Below are 17,895 nucleotides of genomic sequence, written 5' to 3' on the forward strand. Positions count from 1 at the left end.
AGACTTGTATACAGTAGCAGGCTCAAGGTGTTAAGGATGCTTCACTTCATCTGCCTTTCTTCTTACCCTGATGCCCCCATTACTCTGGAACAGGGTCAACCTGGACCCATTAGACCACACGACCTATTTCCATTGCTCCACTGTCCATTCTTTATGCTTTCTAGCTTTTTTATTCCGAGTAGCTTCTTAAGGCTACGCAGCTTTTTAGTCCCAGTCCCTTGAGTTCTCTTTGCATTGTGTGTGTGGAAATGCTCTTACTTTTACTTTGCTTGATTCGAGACAGTAATTTGACCCTTCTGGAACAGAATAACATCATTGCCATGACCAAAGGATATGTCTTCTGACATGGATGTTCAAGAAATGAGAAGCTACTTACTGCGTCAGTTAGGGCTAAATAAATTGTTGTCAGCTAAACCATATTAATAATTGCAGTGATTATCCTGCAACATAAGTTAACTGCAAAATAAATTAAAAAAAAAATGTAAAAAAACAAATTCACAAAAATACCTTAAAGACCTATGTCGGAAAATCCCAACTTTCCCACTGATGAAATGGAATAAGTTTTAAAATACATTAATAAATAAACATATGCAATTTCCATTAAACTTTTGTTTATGGTTTTGTTTGATGTGTTTATAGATTAAAACGAGGGTCCCTTTGAATAAGGCGTTACTGTATTGTAGAAATAATAACATATTATACTGAGCTGATTAACAACCCTGTGATCTGAATTACAGCCACAAGTTCTGACCAATCAGATTGAAGAATTTTAAAAGCACTGTGGCATAAAAAAGATACAAAGTAACTGAAATAAAAGATGCACTTTCAGTTATCCACTAATCAGGATTGCTGAGTGCATCTAACTCTTACGGTGATTAAAATCTGATCAGGACAGTGTGTTTCCCTTTTGTTCAGGTTGCTGAGCTTGGCAAACCCGCTGATGTGGAAATCTACACTGCAATCATGTCGGCCTGCAGGTCCCTGAATGATGGAAACATCGTCCTCATTAGGATGTACACAAAAAATAAGCCTGGGCTTAACTGCTCGCTTATGTTTAAGCACAGCATGTTAGAAAGAGCTGACATCACTTCTCTACTGTTCGGGAAACTTCCTGGTACTTTGATGATTTACCAAGTTGTAACCCGAGCAGATGCGTGTCCTCCATGTACTGTATTGGGAATTCACAATAAAGCCGGTCTTTTTTCACTTGCGCTCCATATCCTGCTTTATTCCCATAAGTACTCGAATCATAAATCTTGTGAATATTATAATCTGCTGATCTCTGAGAAGGTGCTATTATCATAATTCCTAATGATAATCCTAATTCATAACTCGGCCACGGCAGACTGAGAGAGCGCTCATGTAGAGATGGAAGCAGAGCACGAGGGGAGATTGATTCTCATTAGCTGATCCAAATAAAGACGAACTGACAGCTCCTCTTATCGACCAGACAGCACGCTTCATCATAATTGGGACAATTTATTTTTCAAGTGAAGGGGGTCAACATCTCATCAATGTGTTACCAAGAATTGGATCACCTAAAGAGAACGTCTGGTCATTTTATGGAAAAGCGTTAGAAAGGTGAGACACTTGGAATAGAATAGTCTGTCGATTAAGGAAACTTTCCAAAAGACAGGAAATTACAAAATTGATAGATTGATGTTTTTCCAACCAGGGTGCTAAAGGCTAACATGGCAATCTGCACTCTTGTACTGTACATACTGTACTGTATATGCTTGGTGTGTTTCCTCCCACAGTCAAAAGACATGCAGATTATGCTAATATGCGTTCCCAAAGTTGCCTGTTATGTGTAAGTGAGTGTGTGTATGTGTGTGTGCCCTGTGATGGATTGGCACCCTGTCCTCAGTGTACCCTGCCTCGTTCCCCCCAAGTCTCCTGGGATAGGCTCCAGGACCCCTGCAACCCTGAATACAGGATTGAGCGGTATAAACAGTGAGTGAGTGATTAAATTAAATCGATTAAATAAAAAAATGAGAACAAATGTTTTATTGCAACAGGCTACAAAGTGCCTTAATATACACTTTAAAATCCCATTGTTTATTTAAGGACCTCAGCAGCAACCTCATTTCCCCTCTCGTCTGTTCCAACCAGTGAACTAATCACTGTTCTGATCATCTGTCATCATCCGTATCTGATCATCTGATACCTCGGCAGTTTGTGCGATCATTTAGGTAGCACCGGTGTTATGCTTTAATTTGCCCCCCTTGCCACAGATTGCCCTCCCAACATAACCTCTATCAAATATTATATTGGCACATAAATTTATAGGTTTATTATCAAATATATTATTACTTTTATAATTAACCCTAGGCACATGACAGCCATCGAGACCATTAATACTTATTCTCATATAATGTTTATTTTGTGGCACATTTATTTTGCAGGGGTTTGTCATGTAATACAAAATTTTTTACACTAAATAAATATTGTTTATGATGAAAAATAATACAAAACGATCTTTATATAATAAGCAAAATTAAAATATACATGTTGTATATAAAAAAATATATAATTGATATTTTTTCCCTATCCAACATGTCTCTTTTTATAGTGCTTATTTTATAATCAAATTTGTTGGTGTACTTTGTAAATCATAAACCTATGATTTATGTTCTAATATAATATTTGATAGAGATTATGTATAATATTTGATAGAGATAGAGCATATAACACCCCCTCAGATGACCTGCGTCAGGGCTCTTACACACACTATAACATCTCGTGGTGCAGGACTGGACTGAAAACAAGAGCCAAAAAAAAAATAAATCCTTCAGGAAGCCTGAGGACCTATTCCTGAGACTAAATTAAAAATACGAAAAGGTCTGCCTCTTTTGAACAAAAAACTTAACTTGAAGAAATGAGTGGTGGCTCAAGACTTTTCACAGTTACTGTAGTTCTGTATATATTTAAATAATAATAATTGGGGTACTTGGTAGCATTATGGTTACATTGTGTTAAAAAAGATCTAGGGTGCTTTTTTTTTCTCTTCCAGTAAAAGCATTGGCTGATTACTTGAGCTTTGTTGGCTCAGGTTTTAATTCATCTTTACGTTAGCTTTTGATCTCAAAAAAATCAAAAGACTTTGAGCTGCTTGTGCAACTTCACTGTACTCAGCCAAAGGTAAAGTGAGACATCACATCACATACCGGTGAACGTCCCAAATAAAAACACCTTATTTTTTCAGTTAATATAGCAGTGTTGCAATATACCTGCAATAAAGATTTTTCACATGCTTTTTTTCCCCCATCTTTCATGTTTGTTTCTCTTGCTTGCCCTCATACTCCTTGCAACCTGATTTTTTCAGATGCTTGAAGTCACACTGTGCTTTTCAGAAAACTGTTTATAACATTCTCATAGCCGCATTCTCCCACCGTGTGGTCGTTTCCTGTAGGATTGAAAGAAAATTGTGCGCTGGTAGTTGAGGGGGAAAAAAACCCCAAACAAAAACCATACCTATTTTATTTTTCTTCCTTTAAGTGCTAATCAGAAGTGGTGATAAATAAATATGTACCATCTATTAAAAAAAGGAACAAAACAAGCATGACACAAGATTTCAGAGTTCATTAAAAGTTTTTTTAATTGTAAAATTGAAAAAAGGAGAAAGAGAGAAAAAGCCCCAATAAGCCTTATTTATACATACATAGTAATGTCTGAAATAAAGAATGAGAAAACAAATTCTAGCAGTCATACATAAATATATAAATAAAAACAAACTGAAAATTTTAATAAATAATTAAATAAATAAATAAATAAATAAAAATTAAACCTTTTACACATTTAATTGTCAAAGCAGCAATTTTAAGAGGGACAGGGATGGGAAAAAGTTGTTTTTTCTTTTTTTTTTCTTCCTTTCCATCAGAACCTTGTCAAGAGGGCGGGTTATATTCTTTAAGCTCCGCCCCCAGTCTTCAAGCCCACCCAACTGCTTTCTGACTGTGTTGTCAAGGCATCAGTCGAATTCTAACGTTATTTTACGACATCCCTCATTTCCCTCCGAAGCATTTCATCGACATAGTTTAATAATAAGATTCAGTATTTTAGCTTACATCTAGTACATTGTGCCAAGAAACCCAAAATTAGAACACAATCTTTAACCCCACCCAATCCCAGCAACGCATCACTCCCAATCCCCGCCCCTCCCACCCCCAAACCTCAGCTCCACGTATCACACAGAAAGCAACAGAGCTCTCACTCCGAACCCCCCCGCTATACCTGAAGAAATATTCCTGTGCTAATAACATCCCCTACATACAGTATACGGATTTCTCCATGTTCGAACCTTCTCCCATCGCACTGCATTCATTAGAATAACATCAATAAGAGTCTCTAGCTGTGTATAAGTCTAACATGTCAGTGTATAAGTCTATATGATCCTACATTCCTACTTCACAAACCCCTCTCTTCTATACAACCACATTCTCAGTGTTGACTCCGGAGCTGTTCGATCATGAGCGAGACGAGATTCTGGCAGTAAAGTAACTTTTAAAGATGAGTCGAATAGAAAAGCTAAACCGTGCATGTATCGTTTCAGCATGTGCGCATGTGTGGTCCGAGTTAAGACGAGATCGAAGCCTTAAGCTGGATTTATTGAGACAGCAACGGCAGGAGAAAAGCACAGGAAATGAAATCACCCTCACTGTTTCACATAGAGTGCACTATTCCTGGCATGGATGTCAAATATTTTAGTGTTTTTAAAAGGGAAATCCCATTGTCAAACTTTTGATAACGTTTGACAGCACTTTTTTTTTTTGGTGAAAATAATGCTTCCGATGTATGCGATGGTGCAAAAATGGCCTACGGCAGGCGTGTACAGCAAGCGAATATAAATATGATTCAACATAAGTGAATAAAAATGTTTTAGTATACACTGTGCATTAACAATGTGGGTGACTGTACTGTAAACAGCTTAATACTGTAGGTGACTGCATTATTAAATACAAGTAAATTCTTTAACAAATGTAAAGGGTGATTTTTAATAAATTCCTTTTTACCTTTTTGTCTTTCAATCTTTTCTTTAAAACTTTATCCATTTAATCTTGCGGGATGGTCTGTGATTATTTTGTCCATTTTAAACCACAAAAATGTTTTAACCCTTATTACCTAATAAATATAGATGAATTAAATTATGGTACAAATAATATTATTGAAAGGGTGTTTGACAATATTTATGTATCAACTCAAAATCAATAATAATAATAATTATAATAATAATAAAAACCAAAAAACTTAAATTACTGGCAAACTCTACAATAAATTTCCTACTTTGCACAGGTCTATATTGCATGTATTTTTTTATTTAATTGCAATTCATTGTGCAGCACTAGTGGGCAAAATTAAAAGTATATTTTAAAATTGTTCTAAATATTTTTTTTCATGCATCGAAAAAGTTATTTAAGAAGTGTTTCTGGACTGCACTTTGATATGCATGTGATATTTGTTATAGTGTGATATCTGTTAAGTGCATTTTTGCACATATTTATGTTTACGTTAACATACCTTTAACTTCTGTTTTTTTTTTAAATGTATAGATATGTTTTTAAAAATGTATTACCCTAGACAGGTAAAGAAACATATACAGTAACTTTCCTGTCCTTAATTTACACTGGAAATTTAGAAAGATATTTTCAAGTATATTAATAAATGCAGCACTGTGACTTAATTTGCGTTTTAAAAATCAATTCTGATCTGTTCTCCCATTTCTTTTTAAATTTACCCCAATGGAAACCTGTAAGGATATTTTTGCACCATATTTTACAATAAAAATGTAGAATAATAATAAATTTTTCAAATATGAAATCATTTGGAGTTTCCTTTTTAAACACACAGCTTGATGCAGTTATACATTTACATGACCTCTCTATATTAGATTAGCTCGAGTACTTTATTTATAAAAACTGCCTTATTTGAAATGCTGAAAAAGTGAGAGCAACTAAAAAAGCTTTTCTGTATGGAACTGTTTGCAGAAACGCATAGTAACTCTACTGCTCCTGATCTTCTCGTTTTAGCTCGCGTTATGTTACTGTATCTTTTTTTTTTTATTCTTGGAGGTATTGGTTGAAAACAAATAAGACAGAAACAAACAAAAAGTGCAACACTGCATTTTAAAATTTCCTTTTTTACTAAAAAAGCGTCTCTACGTGTCTAGCTAAATGCATGCACAGAGTGTTTGTCAGGCAGGGCAAGCTATGAAAGAAGGAAAAAAATAGTTTGCTAATAAATAGAAGTATAAATGAAGTGTTTTTTTTATTTTATATTTTTTATTATATTTGTACAGTGAGCTTGTTTATCTGGCATGACAGGATATAATACATCTCTCACTGCCAAAAGGCTCTGCAGCGATGCCACGAGCCCCGGAATGTTCTGTTGTGTGACAGTTACATCAGTGTTACACCATCCGGCTGCCAGACGTCCCAGAATGAGACAAAGGGTGCACTTGATTTCCTGCCCTGAACAGTGCCCACATTGCCCCGGTTTGGGGAGGGTGAGTGGTCTATGCCTTATGTCTGCCATTTTTTTTATACCAACTGCTTTATTTAAGTCATGTCCTTCCGCCTTCTGCATTATAGTTGGGATATATATGTATATATATATATATTAGGGATGTAACCATGTGATTCAGTTGCGTACAGAAGGTGCACTATTCATGTGCATCGGGACTAGGACTAGGAAATGTCATGTGCTACAGTAAATATGAAACTGATAAGATTGAAAGTGCGATGACTCAGAATGCCTTTATGCCTGGTCTGTGTCACGGTGGTTTAAAGGTCCCATTTTTTTTTCAGTTTCTATGTTAATGAGTTACTGCTAAGCCACACAACCCAATTAAGGGTATGTTCTTATATGATGTCACATCATGGAGATCATAAACTTGGTGTGTTTAAACCCTAAAGAAGACGAAAAACCATGAAAAAAAGCACAAAAGGCAGGGAATTCCGTTTCGCCTCTATTTTCTTGTACATGCGTACTGGACATCCATGTCGATGTCTTAAAATGACGAAAATATAATTTTTGCATATTAGGCTAAAACTTCTTTTATGAACTCGAATGATACAGCCGAGGTTAAGGAAATGTCAAAGTTAGAATTTATACAGTATGCTGACGGAGGTGGCATTGCTACATCAATTATTCACTTTAATAATTTACAGTAATAATAATAATAATAAAAAACAATGCTAAACTCTGTTAGGCTGTGCTCATTATTGTGTTTAAATCCAAATCCGTATACATATATATAGTGATATTGAGTTACATCCCTAATATAATACACTGCATACTGTATATATATATATATATATATATATATATATATATATATATATACAGTATCACATCCCTTATGTTTAAGTATAATGATTGCTGTTAATTCAGTATGGTGCAAAGTATCTCAGGTTTGGACTATCTCAACTGGACTAGAATAATCTTAGGATAAAAGGGCAAAGCCAATGGCAGTTTAAAGTCAACCAGGTAACTAATGCTTCCTCAGCAATTGGCAATTGTGGAATCTTATGAACTATAACGAGAGTAAGTTACAGTAAATGGAGACTTTGTATGAGTTATGAGAGTTTATATGAGAGTTAATGGAAGTGTATTAGGTTTTATCTGCTGCCTCCAGAAGAAACAAAAAAATGTGTATGTTTTATAAATATAATTACTATATGTCATTAAATCATATCATTGTTCTGCATTCTGACATACAAGATGTCACTTGGTCCCTAATCCCTAGGTCTAACGAAGAGAATAATCCAAGGGCAGTGAGAGATTTTGTTTAGTTATTTTGAAGGCTCGTATTGGGTTTTAAACCCAAGATAAGTTCTGATATGGTCTTTAAAAAAAAAGGAGGAAAGTAAAAAAAGAAACGCCTCAAATGCGATAAAGGAATGTGTTAGTAAATCCAACTGTGTCGCAACAGCCACACCTCATCCTATATCTACTGCGGTGTACTGACCATTCCCCTTAATTCCCTTTAATTTACATGTGAAGCAGATGTCTACTGTACATCTCTAAAAAAAAAAAAAAAAAAAAAAGGAATCTTTTTTTAAAAAATAGTATCTACTTTCTTCTAATTCCTATTTCAGTGTTAGTACAGTAGAAATTTTACATGCAAGATTCAAAGTGAGTTAACATTTACAAGTAGGTGACGTCACAGTAGCATAAGCTGGCGTCATAACTGAGAGAAGCTGACTTCTTTTTTTTTTTGGCACAGCTAAGAGGATGTTAAAGGTGTTAAAGGTGTCGTCAGCAGTTTTGGCAGAAATTAGCTGTTTTGAACGTCCGAACCGTTGTAGCTCTTTTGTACAGCCGCGCACACCCCACAATATAAGCTTACAAATGCTAGCATGAGAGGCTGAGCTTTCGGAATCGACAGCGAAGCTGATGTGTCAGATGTTGAATGTGGTCCGTATGATAATATGATGCTAGTGTCCTGTTTACAGAGTTTTTCCTTGAATGTTGGGTTGCCAAATATTACAACTTTACAAGAATAAATGCCGAAATGCATTTAAAGGAAATATGACAAACTGTGGGTTGAATTTTTTTCAACAGGAATATATTCTGTCCAAGGATTTTGTTTATGTGGTACCGTCCATGTGATTAGCATTGCACTCCTGGATTGACGCATCCTGTTCCATATTCATGTCTAGTGTAAAAAAAAGTTCATTCTTTTAAATGAACATATTCGGTTCGGCTTCTCATCGACAATGAAAGTGTTTTACTCCATGGTGAGTCCATGTGAAGCCCACGATGGCACTTGTGTTTCTGTAGTTTTAGTATTTTTAATTGCATTCTTGTCTGCTTTGTTTAGTATATCAGTGTAACTGCAATATAGAATACAGCTTGTTTAATGTGTAAAGTTTATGGCAGTACAGGTGTGCGAATACTGCATGATGCATAATGTTTTCCATCATTTGCATGTTTTACTGCGATTGGGAAACTTTCAGGAAAAAGACTACCGGGGATCCAAATTTGCATGCATCAGTGTGTATTAGCCGCAATTATACAGTACAATGCCTGGCCAAAAAAAAAAAAAATTCTGAATCAAGTAAAGGAAGCAATTAGGGAGATTACTGAAATTACTAGAAGTGTCCAATGTATTATTAACATCTGAAGAGTGGTGCTAAACCATCCAGTTTGTGGAAAAATGTGATCGAAAAAAAAAAAAACCAATCAACTGAAGATCACTTGATGGGCGTGTCAGGGTTATAGGGGGAACAATTGAAGCGATGCACCCATCATGCATAGTGTCCACTGTACAAGCTTCTGGAGACAGTGTTATGATCTGGGGTTGCTCCAGTTGGTCAGGTCTAGACTCAGCAAAGTGATGTGGCAAAAAAAATAAGTCAGCTGACGACCTAAGTGTACTGAGTAATCAGGTTGTCTGATTACATCTATGGACTTTTTCTTTCCTGATGGGAAAGAGTGATTTATGGATGCATTAGGAATCATTTTTATACATGAATTGATCAACACATTGTCCATCACCATCAAAGCTTAAAGAAGTCGAACAAAATATTAGAAAGTGTAATTTTTTGTTTTGTTTTGTTTTTGGCCCGGCATTATGTATTTGCCCGGGGTGTGGAGTATTTAAGGTTTAAAATGGTACACTGTTAATTCACATTTCTTCAAGTAAAGCATGAAGTGAGTTCGAGCTTATTGTTTGGTTCTGGTTCGGTTCTGTGAACTGCATGGCTTTTTTTTTTTCATAGTAATGGACGCCGCATCAGCTTCAGGGAAAATACGACAAAGTGTATCTGCTAATGTCATGTCATGTCATTTCTATCTGCCTATAACTGAAAACATGGATCCTTCTTCAATATTTAAAAAGAGTAAAAAAAAGAGGTGTGGCTATGAATTAGAAAGGAGAACAAACCCCTCATGTCAACGTGTGTCCAATCCATATATCAATAACCATTAACTGTAGCTTTGCACCTTTAACCTGGAACCTAGTTTATTCACAACGAAGCAGAAACCCCTCCCCCTCGATTTTTTTCTTCTTCTTTTTTTTTTTTTTTTTGTTGTACATACACTATACACCCTGAAGTATTTTTCGCTAACTCTTAATTGTAATATTTTTACGCAATATCCTGTATCATAAGATAATCAGTGATAATATTGAACGTTACTATAGATAGAGATTAAAAAGATTTGGTCCTCTGGACCCCAAAGGGGCCATGGGTGAGAGAGAAAGAGAAAGAGAGAAAAAGAGAGAGAGAGAGAGGGGGGAGGGGATTAAAAGAGAGGAAAAGAAAGCGAGAGATTTGCAACGATACTGCTTCTGTGGAACCTCTAATGAGCCATATACAAGAGCTCTGCAGAAAAAAGAGAGAAAGAGATACAGAGAGAATTCTTACATCCGCCAAAATGACGAAATGCTTCTTTTTTTTATACCTTGGAGATTAAACCCTCATTAGTCCATAGAAGGAAAAGCCACGGGTGTCGCTTTATTCCTTGTGAAAACGGTGGCTTCTTCAGCATCAATCCAAAATCTGTCTTTCAAACAGCTTCCTCTTTCTCTCTGTGTATTTTTTTTTTTTTTCCAAGGAAAAGTTTTTTGTCCTGTTTGGCTTTCTCTTTGCTGGCTTCAGTCCTCCTGACGTTCCCTGTCACGTTGTTCCCTAAACTTCTCATCGCCGTAGTGTTCACACAAAGTCAAATCTGATATGTTTTTTTCCCTTAAAAAAAAAAAATCATGTACTTATTTGTAAGCTGCATTTATTTAATTCTGCATTTTTTTCTTCTTCTTCATTTATTTATTTTTTTTTTACATTTTCTTCGAGTTGGTCACTTTTCCGTGTTGGTTTTGCAAGTAAAGTTTTCCATCTGGTGCAGATGTCGAGACTGTTCAAAACCTGCAAGAGAAAGACAGGATATGTCAGAGTTGGGCTCGGGAGAAAGAGACGAGCATGGCGAAATGTGTCTGCCTGACAGCTTGATGTCTGAAAGGGGGAAGCCTGTACGTATCAGAGAAACTGGGGCTCAGAAAGAAAAAGTAAAATGATCAGATAAGGTCGGATACGGATGTCTGTCTTTTTTATTTTACACCTTAACAAGTTCGCTCAGATCTAAAGTTTTAAGCTTGAACGCAAGCCCAATACTTCAAACCATAAAAGCTTGGAACTTAAAAAGCTGCTCTAAATTAAAGGCTATTTTTATTTTCATAAAAGCACAAACAATTTTATTTCCTAGTCATGTGATAGTATTTATACCAAATCCCTCGACATTATCAATGGAAGCAAACAGAAAAAAATAATCCTTGACTGGCTTGTTTCTTTTTTCGAGAAACACTGCAAATACAACAAGCTGTTATGGTGAAATAATCAGCAATAAGGAACAATAACAACTTTATCACCACCAGGTTTTCATTCCTTATAAACCTTCATGCAACGTGCCAATCATTCTGTAACACATAAAATATTGGATGTTGGAATTTTTATGCAATTGTAGTTACGTTCAATATTTTTTTAAATGTCTGCTAAACAATTAATCCTCATGTTGTAACCATTCCAAACTGTTTTACTCCTGCCAGTCAGTGCTGAGACTGGAGACTCCTTCCTCAACTCCATCACGTCCCATTCCGACAGCAGAATATCCAACTTATCGAACATTTTTAATCAGTGTGAACAAATTATTGAATGGGTTATGTTATTGCTGCAAGCTTTATATAAAATCAGTCAGGATACTTTTGTTTCTGTGTATACACTACTGTATATTCAAATTAAAATTTCATTCCTCACACACAGTCATATGGAATGAAATGCTTATACGACCGCAGAGGATCTAAAATGGTAAAATAAGAAACAAGAGTTTTCAATAAGAATATAAAGTATGAAATAAAAGAATATTTTTTTAGAAATATAAAAAAATATAGAGAAAAACCTTTTAGCTGTAACATTAAATAGAAATCATATATAGAATTAAAAATAACTTTAAATTGAATTATAATAATAATTGTAATAAAATATTGCACATGATCTTGTATTCAGTCACCAGTATATTGGTATATATTTTATAATCAATATTAATAAATTCACATAATAAAATTGGAAAATATACACTATCAGTCAAAAGTTTGGACACACCTTTTAATTCCATGGTATTTCCTGATTTCTATGCTATAAAACAATGCTGAAGGCATTCAAAATATGCAATTATCTTCTTTGAACAGTTGATATTGAGATGTATCTGCTACTTATGCTGTGTAAAGCCTTTATAACCTCTAATCTGAGGGGCAGTTTGTTAATTGGTGATTTTTGATGCTGGTATCTCTAAATGCAGAGTGGTCTTGCTTTTCTGGGAAGGTCTTCATGAGAGACAGTTTCATTTACAGCATGTTTAACAATGGTCATCATCGCAAAGCAGCTTTACAGAATCCAAAGGAAATCATAGGAAATGTGTTTAAAATGTGAGAAATGTGTATAAAACAAAATGATCAGATTGTCCCCGATGAGCAAGGCCAGGGGGACTGTGGAAAGGAAAAACTCTCTGAGATGATAATAGGAAGAAACCTTGAGAGGAACCAGACTCAACAAGAAACTCCTTCTCATTTTTGTGATATCAGATAGCAGGAATTGTTCGGCAGCTGGAAGTTCAGTGTAACAAAGTTCACAATACTGTTCCTGGAAGAACTATTCCAGAACCGCTGACCCTTATGTCTTAAAAAGAATAAGTGACTTTTTGTTGTTAAATCTCCACCATTGCTCTACAAAAAAAAAAAAAAAATCCCTAAACACAAAACAATGACTTAGAAGGTGTGTCCAAATTATATTTCTATTATCTATTTATTATCATACATCACAAACGGCCTTACCTGTGCTGTCAGCTATGTGTGGGTGTGTGAATATGTTGTGGGTGAGGGTCAGTAGGGGCGGCTGGCATCCTTTGGCCTTTTGAGCTGCACTTTCAAGCGCTTCATGCCGATCTGGAAGCCGTTCATGGCCTGGATGGCTGCCTGGGCACTGCCAGGGTTATCGAAGCTCACAAAGCCTACAAACATGCACACACAGCAGGAAAAACAACTCATAAAAAACAATTGATAATGTAAGGATTTTGAGGCTATGATATGAAAATTCAACAAACATACAAAAAAAAAAAGCAAAGATGAATGTCGTAATTACCCCTTTGATAATTTTTTATATATTATGGGATTTCCCTTATTGAATACAGGCAGCTCCGAGTAGCAGGACTCAGTCCGTTCCGGAGCATTTATACAGGGCCGATTGATTACATTTCAATGTAGCAAAGCAGCTTTACAGAAATCCGACTCCAGACCCCTGATGTGCCGCCGAGGGCAACAGAGGAAAGCAAAGTACCCACATGAGCTCATAAAGAGAAACTATAGGAGTAGTGGAGTAAGCTATAATCCTTTTTTAAATTTTCTTTTTAAAAGAATTATAAACGCAGGATTATAACTGAAAGGATTTGGGATACAACATCAGGAACGGCAGGTAAAAAGTTCATTATGAGCATGAAGCAGGTTTAAATTATTTAAAAGAGTTTAGAAGTTCATGCGAGGGTTGGCAGTTCATGATGCTGGTTAAAATTCAGAACGCTGAGAAGCTAAACATGAATGTGGTGGTAATGTATTCATGAAAATCTCAGGAGGCTTGGGCAGGGGTGTAGCTAGAGTACATGAAATGAGGTTTGAGGCATGCAGAAGCTATTTAAAAACACAATCATGCCATAACAACAAACCCCAATCCTTAATATAGCATCATTCTATCCATCTAACTATAGAGAGCATCATTTTCTCCCTACATGCTTTTTTAATTAAACTTAGAAAATATTGAAATTAAAGCAAACAAAGCTTGTATTATTAAATTTTATGTTTCATCAATCTACGATATATGAGTTTCACTTTTTAACTTAAATTATGGAAAAAATAGGACTGTGTATACACAGTGCATCTTAAGAAAATAAAATATATAATAAAATTTTAATATTTTGAAACTTCAATATTTTCAATAGGCTAACTGGCGTTTCCAAATTGCCTGCAGTGTGTGAATGTTGACTGGAGATTCTAACATGGTGGTGAAAATGGGACAAAATACAACAGTTACCACTTGCCTCCACAGTTTCAAGTTGGACTACAGATACCTAAATACGTCCCTACAGGTTGAACTACTGGTACCTAAATACGTCCCTACAGGTTGGACTACGGGTATCCAAATACGTCCCTACAGGTTGGACTACGGGTACCTAAATACGTCCCTACAGGTTGGACTACGGGTATCCAAATACGTCCCTACAGGTTGGACTACGGGTACCCAAATACGTCCCTACAGGTTGGACTACGGGTATCCAAATACGTCCCTACAGGTTGGACTACGGGTATCCAAATACGTCCCTACAGGTTGAACTACGGGTATCCAAATACGTCCCTACAGGTTGGACTAAGGGTATCCAAATACGTCCCTACAGGTTGGACTACGGGTATCCAAATACGTCCCTACAGGTTGGACTACGGGTATCCAAATACGTCCCTACAGGTTGGACTAAGGGTATCCAAATACGTCCCTACAGGTTGGACTACGGGTATCCAAATACGTCCCTACAGGTTGGACTACAGATACCTAAATACGTCCCTACACGTTGGACTATGGGTACCTAAATACGTCCCTACAGGTTGGACTACGGGTACCTAAATACGTCCCTACAGGTTGGACTACGGGTACCTAAATACGTCCCTACAGGTTGGACTACGGGTACCTAAATACGTCCCTACAGGTTGGACTACGGGTACCTAAATACGTCCCTACAGGTTGGACTACAGGTACCTAAATAAATAAATAGATGGTTTTATATATTAACAGTACCAGTCAAAAGTTTGGTCATTCCTGAGTTTTATTTCTTTCTACACTGTAAAACAATGCTAAAGGCGGTTAAAAATATAAAATAATCTCTTTTTGAGCAGTTGAAATGCTACTTCATTACTTCATAAAGCCTTCATTACTGCTCTAATTGGATTTTTTCCTTTTTCAGGGGCTGGTAATTGGTGATTTTTGAGGCTGGTAACTCTAAAAGAACTTTATAAAGTTTTGGTCTTGCTGTCCTGGGATGGTCTTCATGAGAGCGAGTTACATTATGGTGCTTGATGGGTTTTGCAAATGCACTTGACATTACTGTTGTTCCAAGAACTATTCCAGAAAGACTGACCTCTGTGCCTTAAAGTACTGTAACAACTGACTGTTGTTGTTAACTAATTACCTAATTCCATATATATAGTTTTGAAATCCCCAGTATTGTAGAATGTAGAAAATAAATCACTAAACATAAAACAAAGAAATCGGCAAGTGATCCCAAACTTTATGTATAAATGTATATGTGTGTATACTGTGTGTGTGTGTGTATACTGTATATAGAGTCAGCCAAAAAGTATCACCGTACTGTGTTTGAAGTCTTCTGTACAGTAAATGTCAATAGTTTTATGCCTTCCTTTATCAGAAATTACATCACAAGACTTCAAAACTCCTCCTATTGTTTCCCGCACACTTGTTTGAACTTGATGTATATTGATTGTATAAGGTTCCCTGACATTAGGATTGGACTTCCATAATTTTGCTTTACCCACAATGAGGTCTGACTTCCTCGTGTTAGTGTGGCAGGATTTTGTCTCATCTCTACCTATACAGTGGTGCTTTAGTGCTTCAGTCAACGACATTCACGTTCTTTAGTTGCAAACTGATCCAAGTTCACACAACACAGCCTGTAACTATATATAACCGCACGACACTCTGGAACACTTGCTGCTTTCACTCAATCACGAAAGGTAGTGTTTTTTAACCTGGCTGCTACAGTACTTGTGTGATCACTGATTTTTTTCTCTCTCTCTCATTAAAGATCATTGTAACTGTGAATTATTTGAAAGAAGCAGTTTGATGAGAACTGCCATTCCACTGAAATTACTGACAAGCCTTATCCTGACCCCTGACTTGCCTCGACCCCTAGATTTCAGGGTCAAAACACATAAACAAAGGTATCCATAAAGCTGTACATTTTTATTATAGGCTTAGAAACATATCACAAACCATGGCTTCAAAAAGCACGAGCATGATTTCTGTAAACAATAACAGAAACGTTCATTTTTTTCTTTTTTTCATGACTATTTATTTGGCCAAGGTTAAAAAACAGCATTATCCAGCCTTCCTCCTATAGTTTCTTCTAATGTGCTTGAGTGTCTTTTCTTCGCTACATAAAAGACCGTGATTAGCCCATGTGTGTTTGAGGCTCTTTAGTAAGTCAATGAGAACTGAGCTTGTATGCTTATAGCATCGGCGAAATAAAGAAATAAATTCCTCGACCCTGAAAGCAACCTGTGTTCGTTTATCTGCGCGAGAAAGACAGAGAGGGTGAATTAAGGTCCAAATGTGCTTACTGATGTACGACTGTGTTGCATAAAGCCTTATGAATATGAATAAACGTGTGAGAGAGAAGCTTTCATTAGCTTTAGTGTGTGTGTGTGTGTGTGTGTGTGTGTGTGTTCGGTATGCACTAGACCACTCTGCCTCTCTAACACATAACCCGACACTGATCACTCGGAGCTATTTCAGAAACGCTTTTCTCAAAAATGGCGCTTGCCAAAAAATGCCCCATTTCCCAAAAAGTGCCCTGATCAATGTGAAATCGCTCCCTGTGAACTCTGACAGATGGAGCCATAGCCGTGGTCTGATCACACAGGGTCTGTTGAAATGGCTTCAGATCCACTCGACAATGTTTTGTGTGTGTGTCTGTTTGTTGAATTTATAAAACCGAAATGTTGATTCGACCCGAAAACAGTGCGGTCTAGAGGGGTGAAAAAGCCATGTCCCACTCTTGCACTGTCTAATTAGCTATTTTATCACCTCAGCACCGCTCCTGTACACCTTGCGTTGCCAGATAATGTGAGATTCCACACGACTAAGCTATTTTTACCTACTTTGGGCAAGAAAAAAGAAAAAGGAAAAGAGATTTAAAAATGCATGACAAGTATGAAAATGTGCTTCGGACGCAAAATAATGCAATCCAATCTGGCAACCTTACAGATACCAGGGACACCTTGTGACACTCACGGTTTCCGATTAGTCTGTGTGAGTGTGTAAAAGCTGAACCTCACCAAAACACTTGCTCTGGTTGGTCGCTCGATCCATAAACACTTTGGAGGAGATGACGGAGCCGAAAGGCAGAAACATCTGCATCAATTCGTTATCGCCAAACTCTTGTGGCAGGTGGTAGATGAAGAGATTACAGCCCTCCGGACCTGAAAACACACACACACACACATATAGGATTGCAATATGAATAAGGGTAATCCAGTAGTAAGAGTGGTAGTATTATAAGCAGTAAGCATCTCCTTACCTTCTCTCTGCTGTTGCTGCTGCTGAATGACCTGAGGCGGCTGTGGCAGTGTCTGGCCTATAGGGGTCAGTGTGGTGGTGGGGTAAATGGCTACACACACACACACACACACACAAACACACCCCGGTCAGAAAGAAGGGGACAGAGGGAGGAGAAAGAGGATGACATGAAAGCAGACTGACTGACCTTTCTATTCTAATGAGAGATTGACAGACTCACAATACAGCACATTAATCATATTTCAGCCTGAGAGCAGATGACAGATTGTTCTCCAGCGCAGCGATAGCTCTAATTTACAGGCACGGATTATTATTCCACACAAAGCCATCATTTCCTTTCATGTGGCATCACAGAGACAGATATGCAACCTAACATTTTAATCAGGGCACATGCACACACTCACACACTTTGACATTTATTAAAATTAACAACTCTGATTTAAGCATCATTCAATCATCCATCCATATTGAGATATTCATCCACCATATTCATCTATCAATACATTTACCATTCATCCATCCATAAAGTATATAACCATCTATTCGTTTA

General features: G+C 36.7%; 1 protein-coding gene across 1 annotated transcript in view; it reads right to left on the reverse strand.

The window, feature by feature from the left end:
* Positions 1 to 10,055: 10,055 nt before the first annotated feature.
* LOC128512999 (CUGBP Elav-like family member 5) overlaps positions 10,056 to 17,895 on the reverse strand; it is a 216,171-nt gene continuing 208,331 nt past the window's right edge. Inside the window, exons 9-12 of the mRNA XM_053486577.1 lie at positions 17,347 to 17,436; positions 17,105 to 17,248; positions 12,824 to 12,999; positions 10,056 to 10,865 (exon numbers count right to left, since the gene is read on the reverse strand). Coding sequence (XP_053342552.1) covers positions 12,872 to 12,999; positions 17,105 to 17,248; positions 17,347 to 17,436 — 362 coding nt within the window. The 3' untranslated portion in view covers positions 10,056 to 10,865; positions 12,824 to 12,871. The remainder of the gene's footprint in view (positions 10,866 to 12,823; positions 13,000 to 17,104; positions 17,249 to 17,346; positions 17,437 to 17,895) is intronic.

The sequence above is a fragment of the Clarias gariepinus genome, chromosome 25, assembly GCF_024256425.1.
Source record: "Clarias gariepinus isolate MV-2021 ecotype Netherlands chromosome 25, CGAR_prim_01v2, whole genome shotgun sequence".
Classification (NCBI taxonomy): domain Eukaryota; kingdom Metazoa; phylum Chordata; class Actinopteri; order Siluriformes; family Clariidae; genus Clarias; species Clarias gariepinus.